The following is a 21,908-nucleotide window of genomic DNA, read 5'->3' as shown; positions in this document are numbered from 1 at the left end:
TCAGCTAAATAATCCCTGGCTGTTCAAACCACAGAAACCCTACATGTGAATAGTCACCCTCCGAAAACTTTGACCTTTTAAGATTTTAAAGATAAAAGATGATATGCCCCAGTTGTTGCTTTCAAACCTTAATCATTTTTGGTGTCTGTAGCAAAAATCTTCTCCGAATTGTTTGTTGGATAGCCACATTAAGATATATATATATATATTTTATAAGGTGTGTCCAATTGAAAAAAGGCTTCACATCTGGAAAAGTCATCGCTCAGTAATGGATAAGGCATTCTGTATTTACTGTCAGTGCCACCCACTGATTTAAATGAAATACAGGTTTTAATACAAACAGAAGGCAATCACATGCCAGAGACACTTAAACACTCGCTGTCCAAGCAGAAATACTTCGTTATTTGGCTTAACATATTTTTATGGTGTTGCCATGATATATATTTCCACTGTCTCCAAGTGTCAGCTTTTGTTTTACATCTCTTTCCTTTTTGAAGGTGGAAACACGGGCGGATATTTTGCCATCAATAACACATCAGGCGAGCTTTGGACCACCCGTAGCCTAGATAGAGAGGATGTCAGCAGTTTTACCATTATCGTGGAATGCCATGACCTGGGCAGCCCAAAGAAAAGTACCACAGCCAAGCTGCATATTAAAGTCTTGGACGTAAATGATAATCCACCTACATTTTCTAAGAGCCAGTACCGCTCATCTGTTAGAGAGAACCTTGTTTCTGGATCAATGGTTCTTAGTCTTCATGCAATGGATGTAGATGAAGGCTTAAATGGTGAAATAAGATACTCCGTGATTGATGATACCCAAGGTGCTTTCATTATAAACAGTACAACTGGAAACATTGTAACGGCAAAAGCTTTGGACCGGGAAGTCAGACATCAATATGTTTTCCGGGTGGTGGCTAGTGACAGTAGCAAATATGGTCCACTGACTTCTACTGTGAAAGTTCTAATTCACATTGAAGACGTCAATGATAATCCCCCTTTATTCTTGGAGGATCCCGTTCAAGTTCTTGTGTCCTATCAAACCCTAGTCAATAGAACGATTGCTACTGTACATGCCAATGACCCAGATCAAGGCTTGAATGGATCAGTAGTGTATAATCTAGTAGAAAGCGATCCACTTTTCTTTGTCACCCAAGATACGGGGGAGATAAAACTTCGGTATCCGATCTCTCATAACTTCAGGAACACAGTTCTGAAAGTGAAGGCCTCAGATCTTGGTGTTCCAGTGAGGACATCAACAGGTCTTGTCACCATTGATCTACAAGGACAGGAAAAGGATATTTATTTTGTGAAGAATGTATATGAAGTCAGCGTAATGGAAAATAGCAAAGCAGGTCAGTACAAGCACCATAACTTTATTATAGCAGAGCGCCTATCTCTATGTGTCATAGGCTGGTTGCACTACTTATATACTTCTGACTAACTGCATGCTTTTGTATGGCAACTATAATTCTTATGTCAGTATATAACCATTTATATATATATACTATTATAATATACTCAAGGATGTAACTTTAGGCAGTGCAGAGATTGAAGCCATGTCCTGTGGGAGCCTAAATAATCACACTGACCCATATGAGGGGGCAAAGTCTAAGTTCACAGGGTCTAGGTACCTCAAGTTCGGTCTTTGATCTAATAAAATAAGCTTTGCTCTCCCACTCTAACCACATGTAGTTGAGCTGCTCTAGTGAGGCATATTCTCTCTTCTAGTAAGGTGTGATCCATGGCTACCTACAGATACACAGGACTGATACTGATGTGTTGCTGACAGTACTCTTAGGGCCATACTTCATTTTACCTATGGGCACTCATGAATTTGTGTTATAAGACAATGTGCTATATTTTTTATTATGTCTGTATTTGTGAATGTATGTGTGGGCTCATTCAGACTTCTTTTTTTGTATGGGTTCTATCTGTGGTTTCATAGATAGAACTTATACCTATTATAGTCTATGGAGCTGTATAAATGTCCTTGTATTTTTAAAGATCAAAGGGTCCACACAAAGTCATGGAAACATGTTTGATCTTGATCTGATTCTCAGATCAAAAAGTCAATGCAAGTCTATTGGTCCATAAATAAATCAAACAGCTCTTGGATGCCATCTTTGTGTTTCCCGTCTTTCACCAACTGTTTGCTATGAAAAACAGAAACTTTCATTTTCTTTTTCTTTTCTACCAAGATAAACTTATGAAATGCTGACCAAGCTATGATGGGAAAAACTGACTCTGACCAAATTCTGATAAAACTCATAAGAAACACATGGACCTTTTTTGCATATAAAAAATATCACTGATGTCTGAATGAGTCCTCAAAGCCCCCATACACATTCGGCTGACAGCCATCTCAGCCAACTCTACCATACACAGGAACGCCATCTGAGCTCCCAAATGTTTTCTGTGTAAAAGCTTATTGCTGACACGTTAGCTGGTTGCTTATCTCTGGGAGAACAATGTGATCAGCATTCCAAAATTGGACATGCTGATCCACATGTCCCCCATCTATCAGATGGTCGATGTACCATACACATTTGATTGTCGTCCAAACCCATTGATATGGCAGGTTTGGCAAACATTGGTCTAATGTGTATGGAGGCCTTTAGTTTTATACAGTACAGACCAAAAGTTTGGACACACCTTCTCATTTAAAGATTTTTCTGTATTTTAATGACTATGAAAATTGTACATTCACACTGAAGGCATCAAAACTATGAATTAACACATATGGAATTATAGACTTAACAAAAAAGTGTGAAACAACTGAAATTATGTCTTATAATCTAGGTTCTTTAAAGTAGCCACCTTTTGCTTTGATGACTGCTTTGCACACTCTTGGCATTCTCTTGATGAGCTTCAAGAGGTAGTCACCAGTAATGGTCTTCCAACAATCTTGAAGGAGTTCCCAGAGATGCTTAGCACTTGTTGGCCCTTTTGCCTTCACTCTGCGGTCCAGCTCACCCCAAACCATCTCGATTGGGTTCAGGTCTGGTGACTGCAGAGGCCAGGTCATCTGGCGTAGCACACCATCACTCTCCTTCTTGGTCAAATAGCCCTTACACAGCCTGGAGGTGTGTTTGGGGTCATTGTCCTGTTGAAAAATAAATGATGGTCCAACTAAACGCAAACCGGATGGAATAGCATGCCGCTGCAAGATGCTGTGGTAGCCATGCTGGTTCAGTATGCCTTCAATTTTAAATAAATCCCCAACAGGGTCTGTACTGTATTTGTTTAGCACATTTCATTGAAGTTTATACTACTTTGTGTATTATCAATTTTTGTTATTTCTTACTTGCTAATTACAGGAACAGCTGTGTTGATGTTGGAGGCCAAATACTTCAAACCCTCTGATCAATCTGTATCCTATAAAATTATTAACGGAGAGAAAGACACATTTATGCTCAATTCTAAAACAGGTAATTCATAGATAAGGAGTACAGAATGTGTTAAATATGTCTTAATTATAAGGATAACTATAGTCTTCAACATAGAAATTTCAACTGGAATGTAATCATGAAAATGAACACTCAATAAACATGTTAATGTCATGTAAATGATAAAAAAAAATGGAATCAAACATTTCAAAACCTCTTTATTCAGTATTGAGTATGCGGTCCACACGTAGAAGTGCCTGCACTTACAAGCCTTGGCATGCTATCAATGAGGTTGTTAACGTTTGTCTAAAAAATGTTGAAATCATCAAGATATGTTGCTGGCAGCTTCCTTTTTGCATTTTCCGACCAATGACATCCCAGATCTGTTCGATAGGAAATAATTCCACAGACACCGATGGCCATGGTAACATGTTTAGTAATAAAAATAAACTTGGCACTCAAGTTTGGATAAAGGCAGAAAAGCAAATTACTTTAATGTACATCCATAAGCAGTACAACAAACATTTCGGTCAATCACTGACCTTCTTCAGTGTACTAAATAAATAAAATAATGATAACAAAAAAAGTAATATATGTATCAAGATAATTAAATCTGTCAAAAATAAAATAATGGAGAAAAACAAACAAGAAAAAACTCAACTGAGTTGGTGAAGATGAGAAGAAAAGGGGGAAAGGAAAGCGAAGGACCCTTAAGTAAAAAGAAAAAAGAGGCTGTAGAGAAGGGAATGCATACCTGGCTGCTAATGTAAGGAATATTGAATTTGCAGGCTGTTGTATGTACCAAAAAGAAAAAAAAAAGAAAAATATATCAAAATAAAACTATATAAAAATAGTAAATATATGTATATTAGTGTAACCTACCTAATAGTTAATGATATAGTACTGATTGATTGGAAAATTTCCAATGTGATGCCCTCTAGAAAAATGTCAATGACCTGAAAAGGGATAGAAAAAAGCTGTGTTTGCAATGTGGGGTAATGGATATATTGAATGTAAAATATAAAAAAGGAACCACCTTGGGGCTCTATCATCCAGTCAACCGGTAATGTGCTGAAATATGTAAAGATATATTAGTATCTCCATGGATAATATATAAGAATCTCCATGGATTGAGTATAAGAATATCTGTGGTATTCACTCACCGGTGCTGGTAGTGGGATCTGGTAGATCTGTAGGTGGGCCAGGGGCTAGGAGATACATGCTGTTCTTTATGTACTATAGCGGTAATGGTAGGTACGTGCGTACCGGAAGTGATGTCACCGAAAGTGACATCACCAGTTGTGACGTGTTGCGTTCCACTAGCAGGAAATGTCGGTTAGTATGCATTCCAATGGCCAGGGAGTATTGCTGTGTAGTCAAGGAAACCCTGATAGTGTCATAGGCAGGTAAAAGTGTCCCCATGGTAAATAGTCGGATTGCGACTGATGGCAAAAAACGAATGTGTGAAAGGGGCCTTATTAGTTTTAAAATGGACCAATGGTGATCCAAAAGTTATAAAGAAAATTAAAAAAACAACACAAGCTCGCTGATCGGTGTGAGGTGTCAAATGACAATTGTCTGCAATGACTGACTGTAGTGGTCATGTTTTCCTCTTTACTATATAAAAAAGCTAGGGGAATGTTTATTCCAGTTCAAACACAGCATAAACACATGCCGGAAGAAGAAAATAGGAGACCAGTGGCAAAGCTGGCAACAGTAAATAGACCCTGCTGGGTTTTGGTAGGTAGACCGTCAGGGTCCCTTTAAATTCATCTTAAAATTAATATGTAACCAGAAAAGTTGGTCAGCAATTCATTATCTGCTTAAGTAAAGTTAATTAGAATGTCTGACAAGTAAGTTCACACTGGCCTTGTGTGGCTGTCACGGAGTACTAAAGTGGTGGCCAGACCAGGGTAATATGAGTCTTTTTGTTCTTCTCAATTATGCGCTAACTATGCACTACATTCAAAAATGGCTCACAAAAGGACATGGATTCAAAAAACATGACAGAAAAAGAAACTGTCTTACGAACACCAGGTCACATTACCAATGCACAAGCAGGATGCAGTAGACCCCTGTGATAAAGACGGGGGCAGCACAGGTGCAAAATACTGATTTAACAACCACTCACAAACCTACCAATTCATGGAGGGAGTGGTTGCTTAGTGTTAAAAATGCACAAAAATGAGGCTTGCATAGGGCACCAGTCACACAGATAGGTTTGATGCACAGCGTCTGGCAGGGTCAGACTGGCCATCTGGCAATTCTGGCAAATGCCAAAAGGGCCTGTCTGGTCATGGGCCACCTTGTGTGCAACGTTGTCAACAGAATCAATGTTCTCAAGACACCCATACTGTTAAGAGTTGTGATGGAGCACAAAGTCGCTGACTCAGTCACCTACCCCAGCAGGCCATGGGTATCATTAGAAATATTGGTCTTTTAGTAAATCTTGCTTTCCTCTATCCAGGGTAATATTAGCAATATATCCCATCTAGTGCTTGGGGACGGGGACAACATGGGCCTGTGTGATTTCAAATGCCAGGGCTGAATTTTAGCCCCAGGTACGGTGTCTTGCTTACAGCCTATCGATGAGACCTCTACTATTAGATCGGACAGACTGCCCAGTTCTATATAAGTGCAGCTCACAAGGACAGCCATCCCAATTGACCCAGCCAACAATAAAGGGCCTGATTGCATCCTGCATAAAAATGGAAAAATGTTCAATAACTAACTACATACTGAAGAAGATCATTAACCCCTTCACGACGGAGCCCTTTTTCATTTTGCGTTTCTGTTTTTCACTCCCCTTCTTCCTAAAGCCATAACTTTTTTTTATTTTTCCGTAAATATGGCCATGTGAGGGCCTTTTTTTTTTGCAGTACAAGTTGTACTTTTGAATGGTACCATTGGTTTTACCATATCATGCACTCAAAATCGGGAAAAAAATTCCAAGTGCGGTGAAATTGCAAAAAAAGTGCAATTCCATAACTGTTTTTTGGTTTTTTTTTTACCATGTTCACCAAATGCTAAAACTCACCTGCCGTTATGATTCTCCAGGTCATTACGAGTTCATAGACACCAAACGTGTCTAGGTTCCTTTTTATTTAAGTGGTGAAAAAAAAATCCAAAGTTTGTTAAAAAAATTGCATCATTTTCTGAGACCTGTAGTCTCTCCATTTTTCATAATCTCAGGTGAGTGACTGCTTATTTTCTGCGCGCCGAGCTGACATTTTTAATGATACCATTTTGGTGCAGATACGTTCTTTTGATCGTCCGTTATTGCATTTTAATGCAATGTTGCGGCGACCAAAAAAACATAATTCTCGCGTTTGAATTTTTTTCTCATTACGCCGTTTAGCAATTGGGTTTATTCTTTCTTTATATTGATAGATTGGGCAATTCTGAAAGCGGCGATACCAAATATGTGTAGGTTTGATTATTTTATTGTTTTATTTTGAATGGGGCAAAAGGTGGGTGATTTGAACTTTTATTTTTTTTAATTTTATTAATATTTTTTAAAACATTTTTTTTACTTTTGGCATGCTTCAATAGTCTCCATGGGAGACTAGAAAATGCCATATCCAGATTGCCTCTGCTACATACAGGCAATGATCAGATCGCCTGTTTGTAGCAGAATTGTTCACTTGCTATGAGCACCGACCACCGGGCGTCGCTCATAGCAGTCCGGCATTGACAACCATTGAGCTCTGCAGGAGACCTCTGGTTGTCATGCCAACCCATCAGTGACCTGCGGTCACATGATGGGGTCACCGATGGGCGGGATTTCTGGAGAGTTTGACAGTGGCATTTAACTAGTTAACAGCTGAGGGTGGATCGCGATTACACCCACAGCTGTTTCTGGCACATGTCAGCTGTTCAAAACAGCTGACATGTGCCGAGAAAGATGTAGGCTTACCGCCGGAGCCCACATCAAAGGGGGGCACACAACGTCTCAAATATATGCTGTACATAGTACTTATTACTTTAAGGACTCATGCACACTGTATGGCAGTGTATGGGGAGTTTTATGACAGTGTATGAATCCGGAGCTATCTGTCTTCCATACATTTCCATACAGACATCATTGGGTGTTGTATGTATGGATATATACTTCCCTAAAAGCAATGTGACAGATACAACTGTCCCTATTATTAGGTCTGATTCCTCTGGAATCAGATGGAAAAATTATATGGCATCAAAGGAATATAGAGGTACAGTAAAACTTAATCAACTTGCAGGACACTGCATTTCGGCTTGGAGCAATTCAATTTTTACATGTCTAATTTTTTATATTTTATCAGGCCATAATATAATGTGTTAATGAATGACTACTCCAATGTTTTCTTCCAGGTGAATTGACAGTACAGGACCCATCACTGATTGACTTCGAAGCCAGAAATAGGATAAATGTAATCATCTCTGCCGAATCCAGACTGTCTGTGGCTTACTGCAGAGTGTCTGTGGAAATCCAAGATCAGAATGATAACCCACCAGTGTTTGACCGGGATCATCACATTACATGGGTCTTAGAGGGCCAGGCCTACAACATGGTTGTTGTCCAGGTAAAGTAACAGTACTACATGACAGATCTGTGGTATAGACCGAGTTATGGGGGATTTGTGTGAATGATGTTTGCCATATTTCTATAACTATTTATAGATTTAGGACCTTGTATTTATACACATTTTTTCCGAATTCAGTAATAATTTCACAATTTACTTATTTACAGATTTCAAATTATAGGAAATGGAACAGAAACCAATATTGTGGTCTTCAAACCACATAGGAGATTAATACATATTTTACCACCAGTTGATATTCTCTCTCTGAAATTGTGTTTTGGACAAAACTACTGAATAGTCTATCGTTCAGCTATTTTCCTATCCTGTCGGAAAGTGAATTATTACCAAATACTAAAAATGACCTTGTTTTATTCTTCCACATGTGGTATGGCAGCTCTGTGTATCCTGTTTTTTACTCCAGGGGTTCGAATTTTGACTGATAGTTGTTGCAGCTTTTCTGACTGTTCATATACAGAATATACATTTTAGATGCTGTTCACATATGACCAAATTCATGGATTCTGATATAAACGCCTCTTACCAGACTGCTGATTTGCAGTCCACATCCATGGATTTGTTGGGAAGTGTAGCTCTGCATGCTGTGTTATTCTTCCATTAAATTTGCAATAGAGGCTCATTTTGGATGGATTCTCTAGCACAGATGTCGCCTCTAGTGCCCGCTCTAGTTCAGTTGTATGCTTCTTATACCCCAAAAAGCAAAATTTTACACAGTAAGTGTGGCCGTACTAGTGACTTGTATAGAGGCAAAACTATATTCTCCCAAACTCCAGCTTACTTAAATCCTTCTGTAATATTAAATTTTCCTCTGTGTTGACTACCCTGTAGAGTTTAGTATCATCTGCAAATATTGAAATTCTACTCTACAAGGTTATTAAAAAAAATATATATATTAAAAGAAGAGGGCCCAATACTGACCCCCGTGGTTCCCCACTGTTAACTGTGACCCAATCCAAGAGTGTTCCATTAGTAAATACCCTTTGTTTCCTATCACTGAGCCAGTTGATAACCCAGTTACACATATGCTCGATAGTCCCATTATTCTCATTTTATGTACCAACCTTTTGCATTGCATCATATGAAATGCCTTTTCAAAGTCCATATAGACAACATCCACTGCATTTCCCTGGTCCAGTCTAGAGCTTACGTCCTCATAAAGGCTGATCACATTAGTGTTACAGGACCAATTTGTCAAATACCCATGTTGATACTGGGTCATGAGCTAATTTTTATTGAGATTCTCCAGGATAGCATCTCTTAGGAAACCCTCAAGGATTTTACCCACAGTAGAGATTAAATTTACCAGATTATAATTTCCAGGCTCAGATTTTGTCCCCTTTTTGAATATTGGCACCATATTTGCTATGCGTCAGTCCTGTTGTACATACCATGTTATTATGGAATCTGTGAATATTAAAAGGTAAATAGTTTGTCAGCCATCCAGGCGAATGCTATTCTAAAACTGACCAAGAGGACAAATTTATGCGTATCATGAATGTAAAAGAGGTTATATGAGATTTGAAAATTATGTGTGCTTTATCTCAAGAAGCAGCACCACCCATGCACACGATGCGAGTCTAGTATTGCAGCTCAGATTCAGTTGCTTGAATTGGGCATTGCTACAGTATTATCTGATAACGCTGTTTGAGCAAGGAATGGCACTGTTTATTTGAAAAAAAAAAAACTAAAATGGCATACCTGATGAATTAATCTCATATAACTTCCATGAAATGTTCTTGTTTGTTACTTGTATTAGTGCATTCCTACAGCAGCGCTATCTTACCAGCGTAGCGGTGAATGTATGTGCGTGGATTATTGCCTTTCTGTGAACTGGATTAAAAGATCACTGCCTGCAGTTGTTCAGTAGGGAACTTTATTTTTTACTTCCAGTGGTTGAAAATCTGTCCTGGTTATACAATGGACATACAGTATAAATGCATGGCTTCTACATAAAAGTAGCACTGCAAGGCCCAATTCACAGACAGCATTTTAAAGAGGTTGCCCTCTCTCTCTCTGACCGGCTCAGATAATTCCCTTCCGAGGATCCGAGCACCGTGCGATACTCGGCACTTCTCGCCTTTCAAGCAATGCCAAGCACACTCGCCCATCAGTAGTGCTAATGTAGCAAAAACAACACATACTCATTTACTGGACCCCGGCACTTTTCAAAACATCTGCCGGTGTCCCCCATCTGTCTCCTGTTCTGGCTAGGGTTGTCAGGCGAAAGCTAAAGTCAATCAGGGAATCCAAGCTGGAAGAAAGACCTAAGAAGCTAAGGGTTCATTAACATGTCAGTTTTTTTGATGTACAATAAAAACTATCCAAATTTCATCAGTGATTTTCATCAAAGTTTGGTCAGACTGTCATCAGGTTTTTTCACTGATGAGAAAAAAAGTTTCTCCAGCTTCTATCAGTCAGTGAAAAACGGACAGCACGTGGATGGCATCTGAGTGCTGTTTGATTTTTTTTCATGGATCCATAGACTTGCATTGACACTTTTGATCTGACATGCAGATAAAAATTGTACACATCTCCGCTGTTTTGCACATGAGAGTGAGAGAGAGAGAATTATGATTTTTTTTCTTTTTTTTAGCAGTTCTGGTACACATTATTTTCATTGGGTTTTGGGTCTCTGGTGGAAGTTCAGGTACTCTACTGGCACCCAGACAGAACTCTCTAAAAAGTTCAGGTCAGGTGCCAGAACACGACCTTCCACCCGTCTGCCCATCCCTAGACCTAAGGCAGAGCTTAACCACTGCAGCCAATCAGTAGCTGCATGTATGTGGGAACTCCCCTGAATTTAATAGGGAGCCTGACAGCTCATAGAAGAAAATCCTCAATATCTACTGTTCAGTAAGTAAAACGTGTAATTATCATTACGTAATCTGCTTCATTCAATTCAAGTATTGAAGTTTATACAGCTTGGAGTTGGAAAATATACTTAAAAATGATAATATGGTCAAAATACTTACTTTCCTAATACTTGTGCACACAGTGTTGCTGTATAGTTTGTAACCCAATGTAGCATTCTCTTTCACAGGTGTTTGCTAGTGATGCTGACAGTGGGCCAAATGGTCAGATAGATTACACTATTGTGGATGGCAATGAAAATAAAGAATTTACGATTGACTCACAGCGAGGCGTCCTCTCTACAAATGCTATCCTAGATCAGGAGATCAAATCCTCTTACAGGTTCGTTGCTTATACATCTATTATATGTAAATTATATAAAATCAATTGGCCAATGGCCTATCCTGTACAACAGACATGTAAAATATGTTGCAGGCGCATAGAATTTTACCTACCTTTAGCCCATTTACACACGTGGTCAAAATTGTTGGTACCCCTCGTTTAATGACAGAAAAACCCAGAATGGTCACAGAAATAACTTGAATCTGAGAAAAGTAATAATAAATAAAAAATCTATGAAAATGAACAAATGAAAGTCACACAATGATTTTCAACCATGCTTCCACAGAATTAAAAAAAAAATAAAACTCATGAAATAGACCTGGACAGAAATGAAGGTACCCTTAACTTAATATTTTGTTGCACAACCTTTTGAGGCAATCACTGCAATCAAACGATTCCTGTAACTGGAAGGTATTTTGGCCCACTCCTCAAGCGCAAACTGCTCCAGTTGTCTAATGATTGAAGGTTGCCTTTTCCAGTCAGAATGTTTCAGCTCTTTCCAAAGATGGTTAATAGGATTTAGGTCATGGCTTATAGAAGACCACTTCAGAATAGTCCAATGTTTTCCTCTTAGCCATTCTTGGGTGTTTTTAGCTGTGTATTTTAGGTTATTATCCTGTTGCAAGACCCATGACCTGCGACTGAGACCAAGCTTTCTAACACTGGGCAGCACATTTCTCTCCAGAATCCCTTGATAGTCTTGAGATTTCATTGTACCCTGCACAGATTCTAGAAACCCTCTGCCAGATGCAGCAAAGCAGCCCCAGAACATAACAGAGCCTCCTCCATGTTTCACAGTAGGGACAGTATTCTTTTCTTGGTATTCTTAATTTTTCTGTCTGTGAACATAGAGCTGATGTGCCTTGCCAAAAAGTTCCATTTTAGTCTTTCCTGTCCACAGGACATTCTCCTAGAAGCTTTGTGGCTTGTCAACATGAAGTTTGGCAAATTCCAGCCTGGCTTTTTTATGTTTTTTTCAACAATGGTGTCCGCCTTGGTCATCTCCCATGAAGTCCACTTTGGTTCATACAACGACGGATGGTGCGATCTGACACTGATGTTCCTTGAGCTTGAAATTCACCTTTAATCTGTTTAGAAGTTTTTCTGGGCTCTTTTGTTACCATTTGTGTTATCCATCTCTTTGATTTGTCAGCAATTTTCCTCCTGCGGCCACGTCCAAGGAGGTTGGCTACAGTCCCATGGATCTTAAATTTCTGAATAATATGTGCAGGTGTAGTCACAGAAACATGAAGCTGCTTGGAGATGGTCTTATAACTTTTACCTCTAACATGTTTTTCTATAATTTTCTTTCTAATCTCCTGAGACGACTCTTTCCTTCGCTTCCTCTGGTCCATGTTGAGTGTGATACACATCATGTCACCAAACAGCACAGTGTAGCCCTATATACAGGCCCACTCACTGATTCCAAGATTGTAGACACCTGTAATGCTAGTTCGTGGACACACCTTGATTTATCATGTCCCTTTTGTCACATTACTTTCAGGGGTACCATCATTTCTGTCCAGGCCTATTTCATGTGTTTTATTTTTATTTTTTTAATTCTGTGGAAGCATGGTTAAAAAGCAATGTCTGACTTTCATTTGTTCATGTTCATAGATCTTTTATTTATTATTACTTTTGTCAGATTCAAGTTATTTCTGTGACCATTGTGGGTTTTTCTGTCATTAAATGAGGGGTAGCAACAATTTTGACCACGTTTGTATATAACTTTTAAGGTTGCTTTTAGCTGCTGGATTCTCATTAGTCTAATTTTTATGACAAAAGTATTTAATGAAACAATACAATACAATAAAACGCTACAATAAAGCTTATTTTCTAGATAGTGAGATTTTTTCCCACCTTTATTTCAAACTGTGGCTTTTGTTTTTTTAGGTTTTTTGCTTTAAATGCCATTTTTTCAATGCAACAGCCTGTTGATGACATTGAAATATTTTCTCTCGTAGTCTTTAAATCTAAAACAGTCATAACATTCTAAATAATATAAAAGGAATATGTATTATGCTTTCTGCCTGTACCCACTGCATGGATAGCCATATCATTGTGGCTACCCCTTCTCCCTGTTACAAGAAGCCAAACCTCTTCACTTCCAAAACTCCACTTCTTACATTCTTTAAACATGTTGGAAGTCGAAACAAAAGTTTGATAAAGTGTTTTAAAATTAAGTTTGAGTTCTGTTTAAGATTAAATTGTGTAAAAACAACCAGGACAGCTAGCAAATTCTACAATAATACCTGTATTCCAGCATGGGAAAACACAGACAGCCATCGTACTGGGAAATGAACACTTTACAAGATGTGGAACAGTCCATTAGTCTCACTTTTACGTATTTATCTAACATTTGTTATGCTTTGAAAAATGTTTTAAATCCAGAGGTGGTATTTTAGAAATAACAAGTCATTAATTACCATGCTGAGAAAACACTTTAGAGTGGTTTTGATTCTTCTCGCTGGCTGCTCTCCACATTTACACCACCATAGAACAATAAATCATATCCAAAGTCTAGCAACAAAAGTATGTTACAATCTGAGGGAATGACTTACTATTCCTAATCTTGCTGTTAAGATGAAGTTATTTTTATGCCAGAGATTTCCATCTCTTTATTTCCTCCTTCAATCTACTCCATAAAAATATAAATATGGCTAGACCGCTAAGTCTTCTGGGTAATTTCACAATGCAGCGCCGGAAACGGAAGATGGCGGCCGGTGCGAGCGGCTCGGCGGACTACGGAGTGTGAGTATAGCAGGTTTTTTGGTTTTTTTATTTTTTTTAACATTTAATTTTTTTACTATTGATGCTGCATAGGCAGCGTCAATAGTAAAAAATTGGGGACACACAGGGTTAATAGTGGCGGTTATGGAGTGCGTTACCCGCGGCATAACGTGGTCCGTTACCGCCGGCATTAACCCTGTGTGAGCGGCGACCGGAGGGGAGTATGCGGGCGCCGGGCACTGAGTGAGGGGAGTAAGGAGTGGTCATTTTCTTCCGGACTGTGCGCGTCGCTGATTGGTCGTGGCAATGGTCGTGGGCGTTTTGCCACGACCAATCAGCGACTTCGATTCCATGACAGACAGAGGCCGCGACCAATGAATACCCGTGACAGACAGACAGACAGACAGAAAGACAGAAGGACAGACAGACGGAAGTGACCCTTAGACAATTATATATATAGATTTTCTCCATGCAACTGCTGCTCCAGTAAGCCAGCCAGTAGGGTTGAGCGACCTTTACTTTTATAGGATCGGGTCGGGTTTCACGAAACCCGACTTTTTCAAAAGTCGGGTCGAGTGAAATCGGCCGATCCTATAAAAAAGTCGGGGTCGGGGTCGGCCGAAACTCGAAACCCAATGCAGTGCATTGGGTTTCCAATGGTTCCCAGGGTCTGAAGAAGCGGAAACTCTCCTTCAGGCCCTGGGATCCATATTTAAGTGTAAAATAAAGAATTAAAATAAAAAATATCGCTATACTTACCCTCTGACGGGCCCTGGTACTAACCGGGAACCTTCCTTCCTTAGAATCAGCCTTCCAGGACCTTGCGGTGATGTCGCGGTGACGTCGCGGCTTGTGATTGGTCGCGCGGCCGCCCATGTGACCACTCGCGCGACCAATCAGAAGCCGCGACGTCACCGTGACGTCACCGAAGGTCCTAGAAGGGCTGATTCTTAGGAAGGAAGGCAGCCGGAAAGAAGCAGGGCGTGTCCGAGGGTGAGTATATACCTAATAGGAATATACTCACCCTCGGCTTCGTTCCGGCAGCCTTCCTTCCTAAGAATCAGCCCTTCCAGGACCTTCGGTGACGTCACGGTGACGTCGCGGCTTGTGATTGGTCGCGCGAGCGGTCACATGGGCGGCCGCGCGACCAATCACAAGCCGCGACGTCACCACAAGGTCCTGGAAGGCTGATTCTAAGGAAGGAAGGTTCCCGGTTAGTACCAGGGCCCGTCAGAGGGTAAGTATAGCGATATTTTTTATTTTAATTCTTTATTTTACACTTAAATATGGATTCCGATACCAATTCCCGATATCTTAAACATATCGGGAATCGGTATCGGAATTCCGATTCCAGATTCAGAAGATCGCCGACTTCATGGCCGACCCCACACAGGGGTCGGGTCGGGTTTCATGAAACCCGACTTTGCCAAAAGTCGGCGACTTCTGAAAATTGCCGACCCGTTTCGCTCAACCCTACCAGCCAGTCATGATATAATGATATCTGTATCCCACTAATTATTAACAAATAATAGGCAAATGTAAATCATTGGTGCCTTTTGAAGGTAAAGGAATAAAAATGGATTTTTATTCCCTTTGCCATTCTCCCTTATTTCACTGTTTTATTAGCTGGGGGAATGGAATGATCAATGATCTCCGTAACTAACAGTGTGAGAAATTCACTAACAACCACCCAGTATCTCTTTCCTAGGTAGTTGTAATCATGACATGGACAGTGGGATATTGGGGTTAACTACAGATGAATGTTCAGAGTTTGAACTTATGGCATCTTGCAGCAGTTCATTTGATCGACTGTCATATTGCAACGCTTTTTCTTGGTTGCAATTATCTACATGCTTTGTATCTCACAATTGGATTTCTGCTAAGACATGGGAGTCAAACAGACTTATTTCCAGGATGGACTATAGGGAGAAACAAGAACTAGTGCTAATCATTGCTGGAAGTAGCTATAACAGTATTGTGCTCAGTAACGAATGAATTGAACCCTAGCTGGAGACTGACCTTCTACCCCAACTGTGTGAAGCGGTCAGATATTGATATTGCTTCAGGACACTTGGCAATCATATACCGTAGATGTTTGGTATTGGAAAACTGTATTATGTAGCCAAACAATGTGATGACAAAATTAACTGTTTTGTGTTAAAATATTTCAGATTATATTTTAATAATAATATTTTTTATTTCTATATGCCAACATATTCCGCATCACTAAGAGGGGGCTTGTACAGACAATAAATACATTGCAGAATAACACATAAATCAACAGGTACCAGTAGGAGTGAGGCTCCTGCTCAAAAGCTTACAATCTTTGAGATCAATTTCCAAAATAGTCAATAAAATATACTAATAGAAGATAAATTATTTCATGTGCTTCATATCAACATGTTTCCTTTATATGAAATGATTTAATGGAGCTTAAGCTATGTGAGCAATGATGACACAACATAGTTGTAGAGTTTTGCTCAAGGGTGTAACAGCCAAAGTAGCAGACATAGTTAAATCTAAGGCCCATCAGTGTAGATGGCTGATCTTAACTTGGACAGAGGACACTAGTCATCATCTAACACACATGGACTATTTGCAGCATGTGGCACTGCATTCCATGAGTCCTGTCTCTTACAGGAACCTCACTGATTATGGTGTGCCTCTTAGTTAATGCTGAATTCGCACTGGTGCAGTACTAGACATAGTCCACAGACATGTTCTCTCGCGGTGCTAAAAAAACCCAAACAAATACAAACCGTAGCATGCCTTTTAAAGTACCACTTTACCATTTTGTTTTGTTTTTCTTATCCCTTTGATAGGGTTCATGCATGTAACATAGCTCCCAATAATCACAGATTCAGGGGAACTGTCCTGACACTTCAGGGTCGGCTTCATGGCTCCTCCTAATTGGGGGGCAGTGTTGGCATCTCTGCCATCACATACATAAATCAAATAATCAATCTGCTCTTGCTGAGAATCAACCTCACAACCTTCACATTGGCAGGCAGTATCTCTAACTGTGAGCCACAGCCCACATTGTTGAAAGTAGGATAAATTAGTAATCTCAAGCTGTATTGCAGACTCTGACCCCAGAAGCATTCCCATTCTCTTTCTGTTGTTTGAAGTCCTCTGGGAGGTCTTTAATAGTGCTTGACAGCTAAGTTTGAATGCCCTGCCATAGAGGAAAGGCTGCTAATCATTGAGAGGCTACTGTACTCATAATTCTAGTAGGAGCTGGGAGTTAAATGAATAAAATAAAATAATTTCCAAATCACTCCAAACAAAACTATATGTTAATCTGCCTACCTACAGTGCTCCTAGTCTGTACCAAGTGGCCTAAAGATTTGACACAATGATCAACATGATGGATTACTTTTATTGATATCCTGATAGTGCATATCATTCAGTTGTCATGAAAATCAGTTATCTGACTGTACAGTTCAAAACTCCTTTTTCTCTTGTCTCATAATCATAAGTAAATCTCAATCCAAAAGAGCAGTGCATGGAGGCTGGACACTGAAAAGCATGAGACTCGAGTAACGGTGACAAAATGTAACCTGCATTTTTTTAGAACATTTTGACATTGGTTGTAATTTTCACTTATTTTAGGCTAGTCCTCCAAGCGGCTGATAGAGGATCCCCCAGTCTTTCTTCAACGAGCACAGTAACAGTATTGGTTATTGATATTAATGACAATGCGCCTACAATACCGCCTTTGGAAACGGCATTTATTCCTGAAGGTATGCCAACAATTTTGCAAACTGCAAGCTCATAGTGGTAATGGTAATAGTATAAGGAACACTAATACTATATTGTAAAAGAAGAACATTTCGGCACAGCTAGCTCAGGTTTTTCACCCAAGATTACATGGTGTTCTTCTTCTACTACATTTAGCTTTCTTTCCGGACTGCACTTTTTATGGGTTTGCAGTTCCCCCTTTCCCTATAATATACTAACACAATATTGGTATGAAAAGGGGTTTTCTGGGACTTTGGTGTTAAAGATCAATCCTTTAGTGATGAGCGAGTGTGCTCGTTACTCGAGATTTTTGAGCATACTCAGGTGTTCTCCAAGTATCTTGGGTGTGCTCGTAGATTATGTTTGTGTCGCCGCAGCTGCATGATTTGCGGCTGCTAGACAGCCTGAATACATGTGGGGAATCCCTAACAAACAGGCAATCCCTGCATGTGTTCAGGTTGCAAATGATGCAGCTGCAGCGACACAAACATAATCTACTTATAGATTAGATAGGATTAGATCAGATACTTGGAGAACACCCGAGCAGGCTCAGAAATCTCAAGTAACGAGCACACTCGCTCATCACTAATCCTAAACCATCAGATTGATCTGGTTTTACTCTGACTCTTACTGACAACCTGAATAAAGGGGTTGTAGTGTTTCTATGCATTTGTAGTGTAGTTGTACTTGGTACTATGCATAAGTTATCATTATTAAAGGTAATCTGGCACCAGCTTTTTGCCACCTAATCTGAGATCAGCATAATGTAGAAAAAGATGATTCCAATGATATGACACCACATGCTGCATGGGGTAGTTTTGATAAAATCATTGTTCTGTTAGCAAGAGGTTATCATTAGAGGACTATTAAACCTGCTTCCACGTAGTCACCCATGTTTATAAGCTCTAAATAACTCCCCCCCCCCCCCCCCTGATTGGCTGCTTTCTGCCTATGCACAGTGCACGCAGAAATCTGCCATTCAGCGGTGTGGTCGGGGTTAGACAGAGCTCAGCATTCAGAGATCTTCTAGATCAACAGCAGAAAAACTGTGATTTTACCAAAACTGCATCAAGCAACTCAGTAAGTAACAAATTGCTGAAATCATGATGCCGTCAGTTGGGGTGGCAAAAACCTGGCAACTGGCTTTAAGTCCCATAAAAATCTTTTCTGCAAAGAAATGCAAACCATTTTTCTACAAAAGTAGTGATAATGTATTTATTTACACATATCAAATATAAGACCTTTACATTTGTATAGTATTTAATATTTTTCAAAAATGAAAACTGAAAAAAGAGGGATTGTATAACCATGGCATGAAGGCCTGGTACTTATTTGCCTTTTATTTTTATACTCTTATTTATTTTTCTACAAAGGGTTTCTATTTTTTTATGTTGCCTGTGAAAAGTTAAATTAGGATGAGACAAACATGACCTAGGGGTCCCCTCTCTATGGACCCTATAATAGTAGCAAAGGCTGGCTTTATAGCAGCCTTTACCCCCATGGGACGCAATTTGACGTATTACAAAGATTGAACAATTAAACAGTACAAGAACATGTTTGGGGGATAATATAAGCAGTAATATTATAAAATACCTGAAAGTAAGAAAATAAAAATATGTAGAAGAATACACCAAAAATAGAGCAAAAGACATGACATTGGTATCTGAAGATAAACTTGCATTATACCCTTACTGTTACATCAGCTATCATAAGAAAGCATATGTTTTATTCAATATTTTAGATACTGCCCCTGGCTTCACTGTAGTTTGCATATCAGCCAATGATGTGGACCTCCGGCCAAATGTAACGTATAGCTTTACTGAAGATGGAAATCCTGGAATGAAGTTTGCCATTGACAAATACTCAGGAGTTGTAACCCTCATCGGTGTGCTGGACTACGAGGAAACATCCCAATATTATTTGAGGATCGAGGCGTCTGATTCGCTGCATCTGGCTGACGCTGAACTCTTCATTGTGATTCTAGATATTAATGATAATCCTCCATTATTTACAAAAGATTCGTACAAGGTAAGAAGTCTGGGGAACTCTTTTTCCAATCCAAAGAAAATCAGAGTTAGTAAAAAATCAATAAATCAATAGTACAAATGAAAATAAGACTTTTTTAACTACATTTTGTGAACGAAATTTGCTTTGTTGTTCTCCTGGACTGATCATTTATTCTCAACATTTTCAATTCATGGTAAAATCTGTTTTTAATGAATACAGACTTTCCCATTACTGAGATAGGAGATGTCAGCTAGTTCTCATGACATTCTATGGAGAATGAAGGAGAGGAGGCGTAAGAGGAAGAAACAGACATTCTGCAGCAAGTTCTCCTGAAATGAGGAGTTGTCCAGGACTATATCATTTTTTACTATGGGCCTAAGAACTAACAGTCAGGTAGTTGCTAACTAATTGCCTGTTGTGCCAGGGGCCGATTTCTGCTTGCATTTATCGATCACAGACAGCTCCTGTTGGCAATTCAGCGGCTTCTTCTAATGTCACGTTGTCAGAGCAGCAGTTTCTCAACCACTCTGCTTAGTTGATGGGGCATAATTGTCAATGTCATGCTAATTGACAGTCGGCTTGCCGCTGCCTAACTGCAGTGAACCGGCTGTCAATCAGCATGGTGTCAGCAGTAACGCCCCATCAATGGAGTAACCTGGAAGAAGATGAGCTACTCTGTGGATGTGGAGCAGCTGAATCGCTGGCAGGAGCGGTCGGTGACCTCTCTGAGCCACCGCTGGGTAGAACAGGCAGGTAGTTGCCTCTGTTAGCAGTTACTTGCTGTTAGTTTTTAGACTCATAGTAAAAAAAATATGATAGTCCTAGACAACTCCTTTAATTTTAAAATATCCTTCTCTTCTCTGACATTATCTGTTTGAGAAGAGGAGGAAGATCCCCATACACATGATTAGGAACAGTCTGTCCCAACTAAATGTTTTCAGAGCAGCACAGTCCTGTATTGCATGCTATCATTTTACGATACTATGTTTTGAAAAATGTAGTCATGCAAATCTATGTTGTTTCTCAGCGACAGGAATAAGATAGAGAGAATACAGTTTTCTATATCTAGCATGTGAAGTATACACAAGCCCTAATACCTTTTAGACACGTTGGCTATAGTTATTGTGTGTAATTTACCATTGTTAATATCACAATGTTTAATGATATGTCATGTCAAGTTTTGACAGGTGTCTACTACAGTTGGGTCCTTATTCTGACTTTACTAGCCAGTGGGTCATACAAGAACACTTGTATCCTTCTGATGATTTGATTGAATATAAAAGTCTTTCAGTGCAATGAAAATATTGAATGGAGTTTACATTTTAAAAAAGTGTTTTATTCATTCTACTGACAATACCTTAGATCACATAGTAATGATAAAGTTAACTCAATATAATTTTACTTACGGTACTTTTTCTTTTGTCCCGGGTATAGTAGAAGCCAAAAACCTGCTATACAATATGCTAACAGTGAGTTGGCATGTGTTTTCATATGAGACCTTGATCGTGGTGAACGGAACAGCACCTCAATGCAAACCTTACCCATATATTAATTACCAGAGGTGTGAAAAGATGGTCCGGGATTCCAAAATATCTAAGTGCATACAATTAAACAGAATATCTTCTCCTTTTTCCAAAGCGAGATATAACATTCCACAACCCCCCAAAAAACTTAAACAGAAATACATCTATACATGTACTTTTTTATACAATCATAGTTGACTTAGTTTAAATGTTTCAGTCACACACGTAGTAAACTTAATAGTGTATTGATTAGGGTGTTTACACTAGAATTCTGGCATAATAAAAAGCATCTTAAGTCACAATATTTCTGCACTACTCAGAAGTTGCTCAAAAATATTGTGAATTTTGGTGTTTCACACTAGTAGTCCTGGTCAGCTACACCAGCAAGGACCCATCAGATTCATAAAAAGTTACCCCACTTTAGTGGCTTAACTTAGTCCAGACATTTACCCTACTTCCTATTGGGTCTGTGTTTAGTAGTAACCACCTATTATGCCTCCTTTTAACCCCTTAATGACACAGCAAATTTTCATTTTTTTTGCTTACATTTTGTCCTCCCCTTCTTGAAAGAAGAACTTTTTTTACTTTTCCGTTGACATAGCTACATGAGGGCTAGTTTGTTGCGGGACAAGTTGTAGTTTTGATTAACACCATTCATTTACCATACAATGTATTGTGCAACAGCAAAAATATTCAAAGCGAGTTGAAATGGTGAAAAAAGATGCAATCCTGTTGTCATTTTAAAG

General features: G+C 39.3%; 1 protein-coding gene across 1 annotated transcript in view; it reads left to right on the top strand.

Annotated features, from left to right (window-relative positions):
* DCHS2 (dachsous cadherin-related 2) overlaps positions 1-21,908 on the top strand; it is a 427,667-nt gene that overhangs the window by 393,868 nt on the left and 11,891 nt on the right. Inside the window, exons 13-18 of the mRNA XM_077279369.1 lie at positions 498-1,355; positions 3,321-3,431; positions 7,740-7,951; positions 11,010-11,161; positions 17,504-17,634; positions 19,374-19,660. Of these exons, the coding sequence (XP_077135484.1) occupies positions 498-1,355; positions 3,321-3,431; positions 7,740-7,951; positions 11,010-11,161; positions 17,504-17,634; positions 19,374-19,660 (1,751 nt within the window). The remainder of the gene's footprint in view (positions 1-497; positions 1,356-3,320; positions 3,432-7,739; positions 7,952-11,009; positions 11,162-17,503; positions 17,635-19,373; positions 19,661-21,908) is intronic.

This window comes from Ranitomeya variabilis, chromosome 1, assembly GCF_051348905.1.
Source record: "Ranitomeya variabilis isolate aRanVar5 chromosome 1, aRanVar5.hap1, whole genome shotgun sequence".
In the NCBI taxonomy this organism is placed as follows: domain Eukaryota; kingdom Metazoa; phylum Chordata; class Amphibia; order Anura; family Dendrobatidae; genus Ranitomeya; species Ranitomeya variabilis.
The sequence above is the reverse complement of the archived record's forward strand: the minus strand, read 5'-3'. Positions and strand labels throughout refer to the sequence as shown.